Raw genomic sequence first — 20649 nt, 5'->3', positions numbered from 1 at the left:
ATTCATTTGGATTCTGGGATGAAGCTGTAGACTCATCAAATGTCATCTGGAATGGGTATATGTTTGAATTAAAATTTTGCTGTTTCCATAGAGTAATTGGCCCAGACTTGCAAAGCATCATCCCTCATGGTTTCAGTCAGCAGTTCATGCAGAAGCCATTTCGACAGCTGTTGTGTAATATTGGACTTAGAGCTTAATTTATGTTTGCAAGAGCATGTGAGTTCTGTTCGGGTCATTGCTGTCCAGGCCCACAGTATGATTAGAACAATCTGTGATAATCTTTATGCATCTTATATACTTGACCTATCATTTAAATTTGTTTCAGAAAATTTGCATGTGTCCTTTTGCCTGCAACCTGATATATTGGGAACAAATTTGATGGAGTGATCCAAATGGGAAAATAAGCCAGCTCCTATTTCTCTGCCATGAAATATGAAAATTCAAACACTTAGCGTTAACAATTTTTCAGAGTGAAACACAGTACTCCCAGGGCACAGCCTCACCAATGAATTGTCCCTACTCCTAAATTCATTGTCCTGATTGATGAAGGTGAGCTTGCTAATTGGTGCCTTCACCAGTCTGCCAACTTTGCATTTGTACACCCAGGGATCCTGATGATCCAGGCACACCAGGTCTTCCAGACCTCCAAGTCTGGCTTCAGTCATGGACAGTGCAATCAGAGAACTTGCAGACCCCATTCAGCAATCCTCTGGAGTTAGTGAAAATTACTTCAATGTGCCTGTGACCAGACATCCATCTGCTCCAAGACACATCCTGGATGCCTATTTGCATGCACCAGTATTTCTGTCATGCAAGATATTTCAGGGACAATTAATGTTCTTGGTGTCTCATTACACCAGGGAGGATGCTGTGGTCAACATGGAGTAGTGGGGCCGAAGGGCCTGTTTCTGTGCTGTACTACTGTATGGCTCCATTCAGATGTCCAATATCACATTGATTTGTTGATGCTCAGCTTTCATAAAATTCATAGTCATCCAGCAGGGAAACAGGCCATTCGGTCCATTTGTTTATGCTGATCGTGTTGCTCAGTGAGCCAGTCCCATCTGCCCATAGCCTTTTAAGCTTCTCCTATTCATGTACTTATATGTACTGTGCTCAGGCCAACTCCTAAGGACTTCCCCAGAATGATTTTGAGCTTGATGGGTTTCAAATTTCAGGTCTCCACTACCTATTCCTTAGACTTTCCTCTTGATGACAGAGACCCTACTATCATGAGCACCGTGAATTGCATTTTTTCCGACATTTCACACTGTCCTGCTTTGGCATTGTACAAGACTAGCTGTGGATCTGCTAAAAGTATCGACAGAGCATCTGGTTCCTTGTGAATACCTTTATACTCTAGCCTTGTATTAAACATTGAAAGGCTATAAAAAGATTTCACAATAAAAGACGTAAAATATGTTACAGTCAAGCTAGATTCAGGAGCAGAAATAGAGAAAGGGAAACAAAACAACAAAGGTAAAATAAGAAGCAACAACATTTAGAAATCCTTTGCCAAGAATAGACTTGCATGAAGGAGACTCCACAGCTATAATTGCCCCCTATCTTGACCTCCAATGTTGAGTTCATGTTAGGATCATAATCACTATTACTAAAAGTGTCATTATAAAATGATAGACCAGACCTAATTATATGTACATCACACATCACAAATTGCTCCTGCAATTTCATGACACTTAACGGGAATGTTGACAGAACGTCCAGTGAGGCCTATAGTTAATTCAATGTTGTTGATTTGCAACTAATGATTTCCCTTACTTTACACAAATTGCTGTTTTTGAATGCATTGATAGTAAGAGGAGCATTGTGAACTTGCCATAATTATTCCAACAGTGAAGATTCCAACACTGGGGAGAACTGTGGAGTTCAAGAAGCAGCTATAGAGAGAGAGAGAGGGAGAGGGAGGGAGGGGGAGAGAGAGAGAGAGAATGAAAATGAATAGTTAACAGTTAACATTTCAAGCCAGCAATGATTCATCAGGCCATCAGTAGTTTGGATATTATTTCAAATTTCCAGCATCTGCAGTATTTTGATTATGTGTCTTAGTTCCCTTCTTCAGTATCTGAAAAATTGTTTCTCATAACATAAATTATATCATTCTGGTAATGTCCTAAATCCTTGAGCTTATGTACATGTGTACCAGCTGGAGAGGTAGCTATCAATGCACAGCCTTCTGCTCATGACATGGTTGCATCTGTGTGCTGCCAATTAAGCAAGCTGCTGTCAATTAAGTCTGGTTTTCCTGGAAACTACTAAACCCAGCTTTACTACTGCAGCACAGCGTATAGATGTCAGAAGAATGCCTTGATGTGAACCATTGTTTCAACTTGATGTGGTTTGCCGCAAGACTTCTAAGAGTTTGCAAGTACATGCACACAGTAAAGAATTAACTTCTACACTGTATATTCTGAGAAACTTATGGTACTAATCAGTCCAAATGTTGCCCCAGTCCTTTTCCAAAATATTCCAGATGTTTTTCTTCTGTTGAAGCAGTTTGATCAAAGTTTCATATTTGAAAAAATCAAATACTAAGTATATACAAAAAAGTGAAGTATGCTACTATGTGGGAAAATCTAGCTTGGATGTATAATTAAATTGAGGCACCATGGTAACATTGGGGTTAGTGTAACGCTATTACAGTTCAGGACGTCAGAGTTTGGAGATCATTCCTGGTGTCATCGGTAAGGAGTTTGTATGTCCTCCTGCAATGCATGGGTTTTCCCCAGATCCTCCCATAATCCTAATGATGCACCAGGTGGGTAAATTGGCCATTGTAAATTGTCCAGTGAATAGGTTAGGGTTAAATAGGGGCCGTTGGGAGTGCTAGGAGGTGTGCCTCGTCTATTCTGCACTATATCTCAATAAATAAAATAAATAAATTTAAAATCAGTAGAGCAACATTTCAAATTTAGATCACCATTGGTCATGAGCTATGCTCCCTCTAAGCTGTGTGTGTGTGTGTGCACGTGCACATTTTTCAACCAGCCCACAAAGGAAATTAATGTACGCACAAAAGGTTAGTTACCTAAAATAATGTAGTAATTAATAACTATACTTACTGAAAATAATCTTTTAGCTAAATGTTTCTGCTAACTGAGTGAGTTAAATACGTATGCTATTTTGGTGTTATTCTGTGCGGTTTTATGTCTAATATTTTGTAAACCTATATAAACTCTGCCATGTGTGCATTCAGTGCACACATACTTTAGTCACAGGAAAAAAATTTGCATAACAAGATTTTTGTGCACACTGACTACTAAAAATTGGAGGGAACATTGGCCGTGAGTGATCAGATACTTCATTTTTATTGGTTTTTGTTTAGTTAGTTACTGCCTGTCTAATAACTTAGCCAAAACACTGGTGATCTATAACCATACAAGAAGTTCACGTCCAACCTATGGAAGGCTATTTGAAGAGCAAAAAAAACAATTGCGAATGAAGTTAGAAACTGACTTGGAAGTGTGTAGCTCTGGCAGGGTTTGCAGGCCATTACGTTCTACAAGGCGAAACCTAATGTCATGAATAGCTGTGATACTTCACTCCAAGATGACCTCAATGCTTTTCACACACGCTTTGAAAGGGATAGGAAAACTACACCTGTGTGAATCACTGTAGCACCTGGTGACCATGTGATCTGTCCTGGAGGCCAGCGCAGGAATATCTTTCATGAGGGTGTACCATCTCAAGGCACGAGGCCCCAAAAAAGTTCCTAGTAGGGCATTGAAAACCAGTTCCATCCAACTGGCAGGCATGTTCAAGGCCATCTTCAATCTCTCACTGCAGCTGCTTGAAAAGGGTGGCAATTATACCAGAGCCCAAGAAGAGTAGGATAAACCGCCTCAATGACTATTACTGTGATGAAGTGCTTTGAGAGGTTGGGTATGGCCAGCATCAACTCCTGCCTAAGCAAGAACCTGGACCTGCTGCAATTTTCCTATCGCCACAATAGGCCTTCAATAGATTCAATCTCACAGGCTCTCCACTCGGCCTTGGATCACCAGGACATTACCAAGACCTTTGTCAAGCTGCTACATATCAACGTTTGACACAATTATACCCCAGTATTAAGCCGTAAGCCTCTGTACTTCCCTCTGCAACTGGATTCTTGACTTCCTTGTCGGGAGACCACAATCAGTGTGAGTTGAAAATAACATCTCCCCCTTGCTGAGAATCAACACAGGCATACTGCTAGTGAATGTCATTACCCATTGCTTTACTCTCTCTACACCCATGGCTGTGTGGCGAGGCACAGCTGAAACATCATCTATAAAGTTGCCGATGACACAACTCTTGAGAGAATTTCAGATGGTGACAAGGTGACACAGAGGAGTGAGATAGATCAGCTAGCTGCTTGACTGGTGTCGCAACAGCAAGCTTACACTCAGTAAGACCAAGGAATTAATTGTGGAGTTCAGGAAGGGGAAGGGGAAGTCAAGGGAACGCACCAGTGTTCATCAAGGGTGGAAAGTATGGGCTGTTTCAAGTTCCTACTGTAGTTGTCAACATCTCTGTGTATCTACCCTGGGTCTGCTACATTGAAGCGATTACAAAGAATGCACAACAGTAGCTATATTTAATTAGGAGTTTGAGGAAACTTGATATGTCACCAAAGAATCTCACAAATTTCTACAGACGTGCTAGGGAGAGCATTCTAATTGGTTGCATCACCATCTGGTATGGAGAGGCCACTGCACAGCATTGGAAAACACTGCAGAAGTTACATACTCCGCCAGCTTCATCGTGGACACTGACCTCCACAGCACTGAGGACATCTTCAAAGCGCAAAGCCTCAAAAAGGCGGTGTCCATCATTAAGGACCCCCATAAACCAGGACATGCCCTCTTCCGATTGCTACCATCATGGGAAGGACAGGAGCCTGAAGACACGTACTCAACAGATTAGAGTCAGCTTCCTCCTCCTTCACCATTAAACTTCTGAATGGACAATGAATCCATGAGCACTACCTCACCTATTGTATTTCTTTCTTTCTTTTTGCACTGCTTCTTTATTTAATTATATATTTCTAACTGTAATTTATATTTTCTAAAGTTTGTATTGCATTGTACTGCTGCCCAAAACAACAATTTTCATGACATATGCCAATAAAATTAAGCTAGGTTCTGACTCTGCTTCTGGCTCTTGGACTGATGCTGTCAATACTCAACAGGTCACGTATCTTTGGGAAGAAAAAGGATTCTCTCTGACCTACTGAGTTTTCTCTAGCATATTCTGTTTATATTTTGAATTTTACAGTTAAAAAAAAATAATTTTAACTTGTTCTATTTCTGCAAGAGAATGTCGAAGACCCTACCTGCCACACTCTCTTCTACAGCCTCCATCAGTCAAAGTATACAATAACCTGAAAACGTGTACTACCAAGCTCGAGCAGTTTCTATCCTGCTGTTATAAGACTACTAAATGGTTCTGCAGAATGATAAGATAGACTCTTAACTTCATAATCTACCTTTCTGTGGCCGTGTACCTTATTGTCTGCCTGCACTGCACTTTCTCTGTATGTGGAACAGTTTATTCTGTTAACGTTTTCACTTGTGCTGCCTCATTTCCCTGTTGTGAAATAGCTTGGGTGGCAAACAAAATGAAGTTCTTTACTGTACCTCTGTACATGTGACAATACTAAATCAACTTGCTAAGTTGTCTTTCTGTTTTCTGATTTGCTTTAGTGAAACCAGAACCTCCTTTGATTCCCCGAAAGGATTTTGAAGATAAATATCTTCTCCAGTTGCAGTATGCTTGCTCAGTTTGGGCAAGACTATTCCTGTGAATCAGTAGATTTTGAAGAATTCAAGTTGTATCACAACATTTTTTTTGTCATCCAAGTTATTTTAAGTCCATTTCTGAGGTGTATCCCACCCTTTGTACAAGTGCCTGTGTTTTTCTTTCATGTCTGTGTCAAATTGATTGAGATACCTCAAACACATTTTGGACTCCAGTTGTGGTTGATTCATTGATCAAATTAGTTTTCCAGTGCTGTCTTCAAGGAGGTTACCAACCAGTACTAATCTTGGCTTGCTTGATGGGGCTCACTAGTTTCCTGCCACAAGTGGAGAGAGTGTTTTTTTTTTGTTTTGTGTCATTGTGTTTGCGTTTAGGAGCATGCTGCAATCAAGGAATTGTTTAGCTGTGTTATTGATTACGGATTTTTCTTCACTTCTTTTCCAGGTGTAATAATCGAACCCAATGTGCCGTTGTTGCTGGACCTGATGTGTTTCCAGATCCGTGCCCAGGGACATACAAGTATTTGGAAGTTCAGTATGAGTGTGTTCCTTACAGTAAGTGTGATGTAGATTTTGCATTTACTTGAGTATTTTACTGAGATTTTCACCCAAATCTTTTTTTTTGTGTTGGGATAAGTATTTGGAAAATGTTCTAAGCCAAAGGTCAATATCAAAGCTCCATATGTCACATAGTAACCAAAACCTGCAGATCGAGGCATTGTGAGTCAGCAGTGCAGCTCACCTGCTGCTTTTCGTAAAGCCCTAAACCATTTACAAATGGGTATGTCTCAGTTTTTTCTCCCCCCGTGTTAATTTGCTGATCTCTTTACACCCCGCCTTAAAAATGACAATAAATTTAAAAATAATTTAGTGATGGTAATACACAGCCTGTGGCACCTGTGGGAAGAGAAACAGAGTCAACACTTCAGATCAAAGAAATGTCACTGGCCTAAAATAGCAAACCTCCGCAGATACTAACTCACCTGAGCAGCTCCAGCGTTTCCCCTCGAACTTCCAGTGTCCGGCAAGCTTTTGTATGATTTTTTTTGTCATGTTTGTAATGGGCTACCATGAGATCCTATATTGTTTTTGCTTTGTGCTTTAAAAACCAGTTTTTATTATATGAGAAGGTATTTTACCTTCTTTTCTCCTTAATGAACAGCTTCAGTCTTGGTAGGGGTTAGATTTTTTTTGTAATAAATTAGTATAGTTCAATATAATAACTATTGATTAACTTATATGAATACGGGGTAATGAGATTTTTATTATGAACAGATATAATGTAATTGGTAGGTTTTCTTTATCTTTTTTGACCTTTTATATACACTTTCTTGTATTCTGTATTCTTATATGTAGAAACTAATAAAAATATTGGAAAAAGAAAAGAAAATCCAGTTTTACCAGAGTTTCCCACTTCAATATTCTGGAATGCATCAGCATTTACTGTGAGGATAACTTAGCTTCTGGCATCATTATCTGCTAATGATAGCCGTTGAATAGAAAGTGTTCCTTGTTGACTTGGCTAAGTGCAGCAGGAAAGTACTGACATACTGTGTAATGTGCCAAATATCTTTTCAGCCTTTATAAATACTTACTTGTTCTGTTTAATCTAGGATTAGGTTTATAGCAACTGAAAAATCTCTTTCACTTTATCATTACGAATTTCAGCTTCTTGTTAACATTATCTGACTTGAATATCTTCACTGTTAATTTGTGTGCTCTGTATATATTTATTTTTCAGAAATCAATTCTGATTTGGCACATAAGGGTATCAATCTGCCATCTCTAGTTGCCATGTCTGGAGCAAGGTTTATTACATGATTGGCAAAAGAACATGCTGAATTGGGATCCTGATACAAAAGTGGAAGATGTGTGGTTAATTAGTTAGCATGGCTGTATAAATGATTATTCCTGCTGCTAAAAGAAGCCTATTTGTTTTCTCAGTTTATGGTGACCTTGCAAAACAGAATGTGTATGGATTAAAATAGAGCACATTGCACACATACTGAGATATTTAATTGGTGTTCATTGCTTTGCAATGGACAGAGTGGGCTGTTAGCATGGGGGAGAATGACCTAGTTAACTAATAGCTCATGACTTAAGGAATTTAGGTAGTTGAATCACAGGACAAAATGAAGTATAGAATAGGATGTGATATATTTGAGTATGTGTTCATATATTGGCCTCAATTCTGCAGTCATTGACGAAGTACCAGGTGTTTCTACTGACATTATAAAAAGCTATCCAGAGTTTTGGTGAGCTTGGGAGCATGGACTTCTCCTTTTCATCTGTGTCGGATATCACTTTAATAAGGTCTCTGATTTCCAGCAGCACTGATATTATCAGGCAACGCATGCAGCCAATCAGATGGAAGAATTTTCATAGTCTTACACCAAAAGGCTGATTGGCCCACTGAAGCTGCGCACATCATCAAGCACCCATTTATGCTAATACTATACTCCTCAAATCCTATCAACTCCCCCTAGATTCCCCCGCTGATCCCTATACTATGGGCATTTTACAGGAACCATTTTCAAACCAATCCACTCATCTTTGCTACGTGGGAACAAACTGAAGCACTTGGGCAAACATGCACAGTCAGAAAGAGAACATGCAAACTCCCCACGGGCAGTACTGAGGCTGGGATTGAACCCAGGTCGCTGGAGCTATGAAGGAAAAGTGTAGCTGAAGTGAATGTTGATGTCGTAGAGGAGATTTCAATGGCGGAAACTTTAAATAATTATTTTGAATTATTCTTTAAAATAGAAAAATACTAATGATATCCCAGCAGTAGTAGATAGCAAAATGGTTAAAGGGTGGATGGAAACAATTTTATTTTGTTCCCGAAGGGAACTGAACAATAAACCAAAGAACTTAAGGCTGACAAATCACCCTGTACTCAGTTGGCATGTAAGGAGGGGCTGCAGGATAATGAATGCATTGTAATCTGCCAAAATTCCTTGGATTTATTTTATTATGTTTATGTTATTTGGCGAAACAGTGTGGAATTGGGCCTTCAAGCCGCACCGCCCAGCAACCTCCGACAACCCCAATTTAACTCTAACCTAATCATCAGACAATTTACTGTGACCGTTTAACCTACCCAGTATGCCTTTTGACCGTGGCAGGAAACTGGCAGATATGAAGAAAAGCCATGCTTTCCATGAGGAGGCTGAACAGAGACTCCTTACAGAGGACTCCAGGATTGAACTCTAAACTCTGCCATTCTAACCACTACACTCTTCTGGTGCCCCAACAAGTCTTTGCCAAATTTGCTTGAGTTCTTTGATTACATAACATGCAAGGTGAATCCCTCATTTGAAATACCACAAAACCCAGATATTCTAGATCTGCTGGAGGAAAACTGTATGCTAAGGCTCTTCGATTTCATAACATAGAAGAAAGAGATGACATCTTACAGAAACATTTAACATTATGAAAGCGATAAATAAGATAGAGGCAGGAAAGTTATTTTCAATGGAAGGTGAGACCTGAACTAGGGGACATAAACTCAAGATTTGGGGGTGTAGATGTGGAATAGAGATGAGGAGGAACTGCTTTTCTCAGAGAGTAGTGAATCTGTAGAATTCTCTGCCCAATGAAGCAGTGGAAGCTACCTCAATAAATGTATTCAAGACAAGGTTGGATAAATTTTTGCACAGTAGGGGAATTAAGGGTTATGGGGAAAAGGCAGGTAGGTGGAGATGAGTCCATGACCAGATCAGCCATGATCTTATTGAATGGCAGATCAGGCTCGATGGGCCAGATGGCCTGCTCCTGCTCCTATTTCTTAAGTTCTTATGTTCTTATTTGAGGAAAAGATAAAAAGGTTTGTCAGCACAAAAGGTGTAAAAGTGTATTGGGGAGCAAGCAGAAATATGGGTTCGAGACAGAGACCCGGCCATTATCGCACTGAAATTATTTGTGGGCTATGCTTCCTCTTTTTCATGTTTCATATTTTCACTTTGAATTCTGGAAGATATTCAATAAGATTACTGCAAGAGGCAAGCGCATGTGGAGTTGGGGTAACTTTTTTTTAGTATGGATAGAGGACTGGTTAATTAGTTTGAAACAAAGTCAGGATAAGTCAGCCCCATTCCGATTACCAGTCATGAACTGGAGGGTTACCATGGGGATCAGCTTTGGGTCCTCATCTATTTATTATCCATATTAATAATCTTGATGAAGGGAGTCAGTGCTGATGTTTCAAAGATGTGCAGGTTGTGAGAAGGACATGAAGAGGGAAGCAGATTCAGTCACTATATTTGAGAGGCATTTAGATAGACACAAAGGGGGAAAATGTTGAAGAACATGGATCTAAAGCAGGCAAAATGTTGATATGACTGTGATATACTGAAGGAACACACAAAATGCTGGAGGAACTCAGCAGACCAGGCAACATCTATGGAAAAGAGTATAGTTGACACTTCGGGCCTTGTTTCTGTGCTGTACATCTCTGACTCAGAGATGCTTGGGAGGGGGGCGGGTTGACAGGATGAATGCTGAGGGTTGCTTCCAAAAGCAATTATTTGAAACTTTGAAGGCTAATCAAAGCAACAAAATGAGTTTTCAAGAATACTGTTCTATTCAATGCTCATGGCTGGAAAATTGGGTTTGGGGCTGAACTAATATTCAAAACGTCAAAATTTTCCCTCAGAAAATGTAATGTTCATGTACATTAGCTGATAATAATGTCTTTGGAAAGTGATTGTGAACAAAGAGAAACATCAGGAATGTAAGGTATAATCCAAGAAGAAAAATCCATCTAGTTAGTATCTCCTTGCAACTCAAGCCTCTCCAGTTCCAGTAACACCTTTATGAAACTCTTCTGCGTCCTTTCCCACTAAATGACATCCTTATATCAGACTGATAGGACTAGGCAGCATACTCCTAGTGTGATACCAAAGGCTTGTACAGTCCTAACTCCTGCACTCAATATGCAGACTGATGAGCATGCCAAATGCTGCCTTCACCACCCTGTCTACCTGCATCTCCACTTTCAGGGAGCTGTGTACTTGTACCCCTTGGTCTCTCTATTCTACAACATACCCCAGAGCCCAACCATTTACTGTGAAAGTCATGCACAAGTTTAACTAAGATGCAGCCTCTTGCTTTGTTTGGGCAGCCTGCCTTTCATGCATGGAATGATTTTTGCAGTAGGATTTTTAAGAAGATCTAACCACATCTAATCAATGCAGTGCTGGTTCGGAACTCTGCCCACGGTATTTTGTGAGGATAGCTGGCTTCAGTAAACTTTGCCTCAATCTTTATGTTCTAAAGTCACTAGAATTATTTACTTTGTTAATTTTTTGAGAAAAAATATGTAGAATTCATCACTGATTAGGTGGACTAGTGTATTTGAAAGAAGCCAAGACCTTGAATGATGTGAGAGGTAAATATCTTCTACAGATGTGTTTGATTCCAATTTATTATTACTGACTTAAAATATGAGATTTGTTCTTTTGTGCTAGCAGTATAGTACTGGCAAAAGTCTTGGGTCGGTGTATATATAAAGAGAGAGACAGGTATATAGCTAGGGTGGCTAAGACTTTTACACGGTACTGTAGTAATTTTATGCATTGCATTACTGCTGCAAAAAAAATCATGACACGCGAGTAATGATAAACTCTGATATGGGTCTCTTCTGTAGTCTGAGAGTGGGAAGGGGGCAGGGAAAAGGGAATCATTGTTGGGAAAAGGAGAGGGAAAGGAGCAGGAAACACTGGAGAGACATTCTGTAATGATCAATAAACCAGTTGCTTGGAATCAAATTACTTTGCCCAATGATCTGCTCCTGTGCCACCCCCTGCCCCTGGCCCTTGACACTGCTTCTCAGCCAACTGCCCCATACCCCTCCCATGGCACTCCACCCTCGCCATTCCCTGCATCCTTTGCTCCCACCGGGCCAGAATTATAGACTTGCTCTCTGCTCTACGTTGCAGATATAGTACTTGCACTGTACTGTAAAAGTACTATAAATTCCAAAAATAAGTAGTATACGAAAAGCAAATTAATCTTGAAGATTTGATAAACTGTTTAGAAATCTGATAGAGGAGTGGTAGAAGCTGTTTCATAATCATTGAGTGTGGACCTGCAGGGTCTTGTATGTCCTCCCTGATGGTAGTGATGAGAAGAGGGCATGTCCCATTTGGTCCTGCATGATAGATACTGCATTCTTGAGGCACTGCCTCTCATATATGTCCTTGATGGGGAGAGTTGTCTTCATGATGGAGCTTGCTAAGTCTGTAACCTTCTACTGCCTCTTGGAGACCTGTGTATTTGATTGGCCGTATAAGGCAGCAATGTAACCAGCCTGAATGCTCTCCATTCTACATCTATAGAACTTAGTAAGAGTTTTTGTGATGTGCTTCTCCTCAAACTCCTAACAAAGTAGTGCCACTGACATTCCTTTTTCATGATTGCATCAATGTGTTAGACCCAGATTAGTGGTTGGAGTCTTTTAGTTCATCATCTTGATGACCAACATTAAGGTAAATGCTGTTTCCCATTATTCATTCCGCAGACCTATCCCACACTTCCCATAAACTGGATGTTTCACTGCAGACTGTTATTAACCTTTACCATGGCAAAGATCTCCCTTTTTTAAGTACAAAACAACAAGGAGTAGATCAAATGTGGACCCTCTCTACAAACTTCAGTTTTTTTGTTCATAATCTCCCCAGTTGCAGAGGCGTGGAGGGATGGAAATAGTAAGCAGATTACACTGCTGCAGTGACACCTATTTTCTCTGCATCTATTGCCATTTTCTGCAAAATGTGTATTGCAGAAGTCCATTACAGTTATGCACACAGATACATGATTGTGCACTTGGGATCTTATTGAAACGTACAAAATTCTAAAGGGATTGGACAGGCTAGATGCAGGAAGATTGTTTCCGATGTTGGGGAAGTCCAGATCGAGGGGTCACAGTTTAAGGATAAAGGGGAAGCCTTTTAGGACCGAGATGAGGAAAAACTTCTTCACACAGAGAGTGGTGAATCTGTGGAATTCTCTGCCACAGGAAACAGTTGAGGCCAGTTCATTGGCTATATTTAAGAGGAAGTTAGATATAGCCCTTGTGGCTAAAGGGATCAGGGGGATATGGAGAGAAAGCAGGTACAGGGTTCTGAGTTGGATGATCAGCCGTGATCATACTGAATGGCGGTGCAGGCTCGAAGGGCCGAATGGCCTACTCCTGCACCTATTTTCTATGTTTCTATCTAGTAGGAAATTATTTTTAATTTCACTATGTTCCTTGAAAGATAGTATGTTTAGGATGACATTTAAATATACTTTCTTGAACTATCAAGCACTGTTGAAGGAACCACAATTTTCTTATGCATCTCTTCAAATGTTAATGATGGCAGCTCACAATGGTACTATTAGGGGAGGTACGAGAGTGGCTGAGGTCCAGTTTGAAGAAAAGTAGGAAATAAACAAAATGCACAATACTTTAGATGCATGTGTGAGTTTCACAGTACTACAAGTGTTGCCAACATGCCAACCTAGAGATGTAAGAGAAACTGGTCAACAGTTTTAAAAATACAAGTTGATGCTGATATATAAAAACCCATCACCTGGAGAGGGGTTCTGATTACACAGTCTTTGTCTTGCAAAGTAGTTGTGCCAAGCAGGGAAACCTGCAGGCAAAATCCATTTCTTGAAGATGTAAAATTGATTGACCATTATGTGAATTGTGAGGGGTGTACAGCTCTAAGAAGTGCATCAGAAATGGTGCATTTTGTTTTTATATATAAATGTAAAATAGCACTGAATGACTTGAGAATGGTACCCTTTTCAAAGTATAGTTTTACAGTTGTTTTGGATCCTACCACCCTCTTCATGCTGTTACGCTTGCCCTCCCTTCATTGACTAGGTGCCTTTTCTTGTTCTTCCTCTGACTTCAAAACTTTGTTTAATCTGATAGAACTGCTGTGTACTCCAGGCAATCACCTCTATATCTCTCCTCTGCCACATTGCTTCTTCCTGCTCTCCTCACAGTTCAGGATAGTATTATCTTTCTTCATCTACTTTTTAAAACATCTCTCATTTTCCACCCTTGCTTTCCTCCTCCCACTGTTCCTCCTGGATTACCGTGCTGTCTGATCTCCCACATGGGCTTCTTTCATGCTTGTGATGATGCATTCTGCATTCCACTTTCTTTTTCTAAGTTCCTTGAGTTGTGCTAGTTATGAGTTGAATTGAGATTCACCTTCATGCCCAGCTTCCACCCTTCAATGGCATGCTCTAATATCATGCAACTCAGACACTCAAGACTATGCAGAAACCAGCTATTTGTTCTTTGTTATAAAATGTGCTGGGTTTTTACAATTATTCATGTGTCTTTTGTCCCAAGAATGCAAAAAACCATGATTCTTTTGAGGTGTGGTGATTACTAGACATGTAAGAATGTTGCTCTTAAATAGATAATTTGTTGGCAATAATTGCATATCAATTTGGTAATCGCGTCGTGGTCTTTTCCACCGATTAACAGCATGCCATGTTGTTCAGCTGCTTCAAAAGCCACATGGGTGCAGTCTACCAATGAAATGTGAAAAGGCCTGTCAGCTTCTCCAACTGTGATCGCTGCATCTGGCATTGATTTTAAAGTATTTAGTTGCATGTCATAACAGGATGTCTATAATATCACTGATGTTGCAGTGAGCTGAAAAATTGATTGATCATTGCAAATTTTCTGCACTTTCTTCAAAGGAACCTTCACAGAAAAAGAAGAGTTGATTGCCTTTGTCAATGTAATTGAATTGTCAGAAGAATATTTACTTTGCTCCTTAGTTAAATTTCTAATTGCAGCAGTTTTCTCGGTGACTTGCACTTTCAACACATGCTTCTTAAAGAGCACAGGGTAGCTGTTCAACCTTGGTAACTACCTTGCTGGATTAGTAGACTCTGATGCAAACCACCGACACAATAAAAGAACACTGAGTAAATCAGCTCTGCCTTCAGGGATGATGGCAAGAGTTTACAGCTTGTTGTTAAGAGTTCTGCTCACTGCAATGCTCCACTTTGCAGATTGGATCACACTAAATCAAACAATTTTGCAATTGTCCCAAGTTAATTAAAGTCTTTCTTTCTGTCATTATGTGATGTTAGCACACACATAAAATCTCTCCCGTCTCTGGTTATGTTGAGGTAGATTTGTCTCTGGAACCCTTCCATTAACTGCCATGTTGTGAGATGCATGCAGCATGTCGTGTGCTCCAGGCAATCAATCACATCTTCTGAAATAAGGCACTGCATTTAAATAGTGACATTTACAACCTCAGGACATTAGAGGAGATGCACTGATTTTTTTTAAATGCTGAGAGAAATGAAGCAGTCGATTTGTAAATAGCAAACTCCATTAAAAATCACAGTGGTAATGAGCGGAGCACCTCTTCTTTGAGCATGAAACCCTTCTGTTTGAAAGCATGCCAATAGACTTCTGCATTAATCTTGCCTATAGGCAACCCATCCAATATCCCAGAAATTGGTACTGAGGGAAAAGATGAGGAAGATTATAAATAGTTGGAGTCAATTGGCTGATTCAAGGGGTTGCAGATGCTAGAACTGGGGGCAACATCCAAGAAGCTAGATGAACTCAATGGGTCAGATAACATCAATGGAAGGAAATAGACAGTCAACATTTCAGGTAATGACCCTTCATCAGGGCTAGTGATGAAGCTGAGCTGGTCACATTTGTCATTTGTGGAAGCTTCTTGGATGCAATCTTGGTTGTGCAATTTCCTACATTACACAGTGACCATCCTTCATAAGTATAGTGTTGGTTGGAAAACACTTTGAGTTGTTCTGAAGTACTATTTCAATGAATCTGTCAAGTTTTTTTGTTTAAATTGAATTGGGCACTTTATATTTGGTTTCTGTTTTCCTCCAAGATTTTTGTCAATCCTGTCATCCATTGCATTCTATAAAAGTCCCAGCATATTTCTTTCAATGGGAACAAAGAGTTGAATCATGAACAAACCAGGCATGGCGATGGTATCCTTGCATCTTCCATTATTGATTCAAGCTATGATCTCTATCAGGTCAATAAACTGTAATACAAACATCTTGTTTCTTTCTTTTTCTGTTATCAAGACAGGTGAATGGATTTTAGTTTTTCGATTCCATTTTATTGGAAAAAGGCATTTCCCATATTAAATTTTTAATCGGGAGAGCCTACCTGAAACCATCAGAGAGAAAAAGGTGTGTAGTTAATTACTGGCAATATTAATGTGCCAATTTTAGATTACATTGGTGTGCAGCACAGAGGTCATAATTCTTACTTGCTAATGCAATAAAGGTATGATTCTTAAAAGTATAGTAGCAGTGAATTCCTTCTTTTCTTAAGTCCATGATATATAACAGTTAATTCCTTTGACCATACCACCTTCCATCTTTTAAGACGGAGGCAGATAGCACAAGGCATTCAATGGAGCCATAAGAATGATAGTGGGAAGACCATTGGCTTGTCGTGTTTGACAATGAAGAAGCCTTGGAATGAGGCCAGCCTCGTTGTTCTCCTATTTCCTCCCAGCTCATCAGGCAGACTCACAGTTTCTACAACTGAGCTTTTGAAATTTTCTGCCCAGGGCATTTTTGTTCTATTGATATTCCTCTCTTACCCTGGCAAAGTTTTCCTTGCCAAAACCAAACCTTTAATAAACTTGAAAAGTTTCTTTATTTCCAGTATTGGCTGATTTTCAGTTTTTAAAAAGATTGTACAAGGCATCCTGTGTAGTTTATCTTGGCTTCATCACAGACAGTTTGTTTTGATAATTAAGTGGAACCTATATGTTATGTGTTACAAATTAACTTGGGTTGTGGTATGGCTTCTGAGTACGGAAGGATCAAGCTAGTTAATGTGAATTCCAGCCAGGACAGGACTTCAGCTGTTTTATTTTCTGCTGCTGAAACTGGACCCAAGCTGAGAGCAGGTGTTTGGCCGGCCAGATGTTTTGCTCCAAATGGTTGTATACCAGTGTGCTAGCCACAAAGTGTTACTTGTGATCTCGAGTCCAAATCTGAGGAGAATCCATTTCAGTAATACAAAGAGCAAGAGTATGCAAACCTTCATTGTAAATTTACTTTTAATTCAGGGAATATATTGCCAATAAATGGGTTTATGCTTTTTATAGGTGAATCCAATGCTTGAGTTTATCTTGGTGTTTTTGTGTTGTTGTTGAAATATGTAGCAGTGGTAATGGGTTGCAGTACAAAGATTACTTAAGACCCTTTATACAACTACAGCATTCGCCCTCTGAACTCTTAATGTGTCCATTTGTGCCATATAGATATATTAACATTGCATTCTTGAAATGTCCTTCTCAGTGTGTGTGTGTGTGTGTGTGTGTGTGTGTGTGTGTGTGCACGCCCTTAACTCCTGGTGGAGTCATCAGGACACCGTCATGACAAGCTTTTTGCACCAATTTTTTTGGTGATTGCTCATCGTACGGTGACTCTTGGGCATCTGAAGCCTGGCGGAGCCCATCCCTCTCCAGGTTTTTTTTTTACGAGGTCAAGTTGCTAGCTTGACACTCAACCCAGGCACGGATGGAGACGTGCAAAGGAGCCAGCCAGATTTGAACTCAGGACCTCTCACCCCGAAGTCCAGTGGTGATGCCACTACGCCACCAGCCGTCATTTCTCAATAATATATAGTACCCTAAAAATTTCACATGCTGCTCACTGCAAAAAGACTGAATCAATCTTCATTATTTAAGCATTTTAGTATCACAGAGTAAAACTGAAAACTAGCCATTTAAAGTCACTTAAAAAGGAATATTGATGTTGAGACTGGATTGAAAGACTTTCCAGCAAGATAAGTACTAAATATTTACTCTGGTGATTCTTTGTCAAAGACTGTAAAGAACTGAAGAAATGGAAAGAGGGAAGTGATGTTACATAAAACTGCATTTTTTTGTAAAATGCAGCATTGTGCTTGGTGTCAAGGAATGTGAATTTAAGAGTTTCAAATTAAAAATGAAATCTGCCTGATTGCCGGGAACAAAATACTAAAAATTTGAACATTTGGAATCAGAGCTCTGTAATTTATCTTCTGATGTATTCCAGTACAAATGGAAAACATTTGAAGGAATGATATGCACAAAGCAAATGGCAAGAGAGGCACTGTTAAAAGGGGATCTCTGTAGCTGATTTGCTTTAATACATGAGATGTTCTGTCAAAAGGATCAGAACTACTTTGTTTTCATTGATATGGGTCTAAATACAAAATAAGTTGCATGCTGATGCCAAGCTATTTGCAAGATTTAGGGAAAAAAAAGTCCTAAATATTGTGAAATTCCTGAGCAAATAACTTGATAAATAAGAGTTTTTTTTCCTTGAAGATTTTCTTTTGGACATTGTCCTTAGTTGCTTCTGACTAACAGAATGAGACAGAAGAAAACTTTGTTTTTCATTTTTTTTTGAAGAAGGCTGTGTTATGCATCTTATGTTTTAAGGTTTACCATTATCTTTTTGATTTTTTTTAAGGGAGCAAAAACAGAAAACTATCAGTAGTTGTGTTCCAGGCCATTATCCATGGGAGAAAAAAAATCACAAAAAGACATCAATTTATTGGAGCAATTTTTCCACAGGAAATGTTCTGTGGTTTCAGCTCTAACAGGTGTGATCTCCAGAGGCGTTTGTGTGGGGTAGCTATCACATTTTGTTGTGCAAAATTATTCTTCTTTTCAGTTGATTGAATATTCATGGAGGATATCGATCAGAAGAGACAGAGCTATTTTGTCATCAGTATTTCATGAATAGACAAATACACTGAATGAAGGTACAGACAGGATGTGCTACGCACAACACGCAAAGTGCTGGAAGGGCTCAGTGGGTCAGGCTGCATCCATGGATGGTCAAAGTTTTGTGTTGAAACCTTTCATCTGAACAGAAAGCTACAGAGGAAGTCTTGTTGCATTATTTGCACACTAGAAAAGAAAATGGACCACTTCTGTGCTCAAATTCTCATGTGCTTTTTTGAGATGAGGGATCTATTTCTTTTAGAAGTCTCACCCATCACAAAATTAGACAAGGCATGATGTGCCTGAGTGCACCCGACATCTTTCCATCAAGCTTCCTACAATGATAATGCCATTAACAAAAAGTGATGCTCATCCACACTTCACTCCAGTACAATATTAAGCCATTGTCTTAAAAATAAACCGCAAAGCACACAGCACATTACCGATGTGTAAATTAAAGTGTCCAGACTGAGACATCGATGCATTGCCGTCTGTATCTGCTTGGCTGCATCTTTACTACTCTTTTATTTGCACATTCTTGCTGGGTCTCTCAATACTTAGTCTGCTGCCAATAAACACAACTCGCAGCAGCCTGAGGTCCCTTGACACTTCAGTTTTTTTGTATTTTCTCTCCATTTAGAAACCAGTCAACCCTTCCAGTTCTTCTACCAGAGTGCATGACCGTACACTTCCTGAAACCATATTCCACCTGCATATTCTTTGACAATTCTCCTAATCTGTCTGTGTCCTTTTGTAGCCTCTCTACTCCCTCATAATTACCTGCCCCATGACCTGACTCTCCACCTATCTTCATATCGTCTTCAAACTTTTCAATAAAGTAATCATTTTTTTTCATCCAAATCATTGACATGTAATGTAAAAAGAATCTGTCCCAACACAGACCCCTGTGGAACGCCACTAGTCACCAGCAGTATGTCAGGAAAAGCTCCCTTTATTCCCACTCTTTGCTTCCTGCCAATCAGCCACTGTGTTATCCTTGCTGTAATCTTTTTTCTAATACCATGGGCTCACAGCTTGTTAAGTAGCCTCATGTGTGGCACCTTGTCAAAGGCCTTCTGAGAATCCAAGTACATAATATCAAGCAATTCTCCTTTGTCTACCCTGCTTGTTATTTCTTCAAAGAATTCCAACAGATTTGTCAGCCAAGATTTTCCCTTGAGGTGACCGTGCTGACCATGGCTTCCAAGTACCCTCAGATCTCATTCATAATAAGCAACTCCAACATCTTTCCAACCACTGAGGCCAGACTAACTGGCCTATTGAGTCCTTTCTTCTGCCTCTCTCCTTTCTTGAAGTGTGGAGTGGCATTTTCAATTTCCCAGTCTTCAGAAATGATTTCAGAATCTATTGATTCTTGAAAGATCATTACTAATGACTCTACAATCTTTTCAGCCACTTCTTTCTGAACTCTGGTGTGTACACCATCTGGTTAGGTGACTAATCCACCTTCAGACCTTGCAGTTTCCCTAGAATCTTCTCTTTACTTCAGGTAACTTCATGCCCCCAACAACTGGAACTTCCACCACACTGCTAGCGTCTTCCACAGTGAAGCCAGATATAAAACACTTATTCAGTTCATCTGCCATTTCCTTGTCCCCCATTACAACACTCCAGCATCATCTACCAGCAGTCCGATGTCCACTCTTGCCTCTCTTTTACATTTTATGTATCTGCGGAAAACTTGGTATCCTCTTTAATATTATTGGCTACCTTTTTCCATCTTTACCTTAATGAATTTTTTAGTCTCCTTCTGTTGGTTTTTAAAAGCTTCCCAATTCTCTTGCTTCCCACTATTTTTTGCTCTATTTTATGCCCTCTCTTTGGATTTTATGTTGGCTTTGACTTCTCTTGTTAGCCACAATTGCATCAACTTTGCTTTAGAGTACTTTTTTCTTCTTAGGATGTATATATCCTAATTGCTTCCAGAAATTCCAGCCTTTGCTGCTCTACCTGTTATCCCTGCTAGTGTTCTTTTCCGATCAATTCTGGCCAATTTCTCCCTCATCCCTCTGTAATTCCCTTTACTCCATTGTAATACTGACTTTAGCTTCTCAAATTTCAGGTTGAATTCAATCATGTTATAATCACTTGCCCTTAAGTGTTCTTCTACCTTAGCCTATCTAACC

The 20649-nt window shown here is 39.7% G+C and overlaps 1 protein-coding gene across 13 annotated transcripts in view; it reads left to right on the top strand.

Moving 5' to 3' along the window:
• LOC140729065 (adhesion G protein-coupled receptor L3-like) overlaps positions 1 to 20649 on the top strand; it is a 558770-nt gene that overhangs the window by 316567 nt on the left and 221554 nt on the right. For all 13 annotated transcript variants that reach the window (XM_073048349.1, XM_073048350.1, XM_073048353.1 and 10 more), the window contains one exon: positions 6202 to 6311. In XM_073048349.1, the coding sequence (XP_072904450.1) occupies positions 6202 to 6311 (110 nt within the window). The remainder of the gene's footprint in view (positions 1 to 6201; positions 6312 to 20649) is intronic.

The sequence above is a fragment of the Hemitrygon akajei genome, chromosome 6, assembly GCF_048418815.1.
Source record: "Hemitrygon akajei chromosome 6, sHemAka1.3, whole genome shotgun sequence".
In the NCBI taxonomy this organism is placed as follows: domain Eukaryota; kingdom Metazoa; phylum Chordata; class Chondrichthyes; order Myliobatiformes; family Dasyatidae; genus Hemitrygon; species Hemitrygon akajei.
Note: the sequence above shows the minus strand (reverse complement) of the source record. Positions and strands in the feature narration are given on the sequence as shown.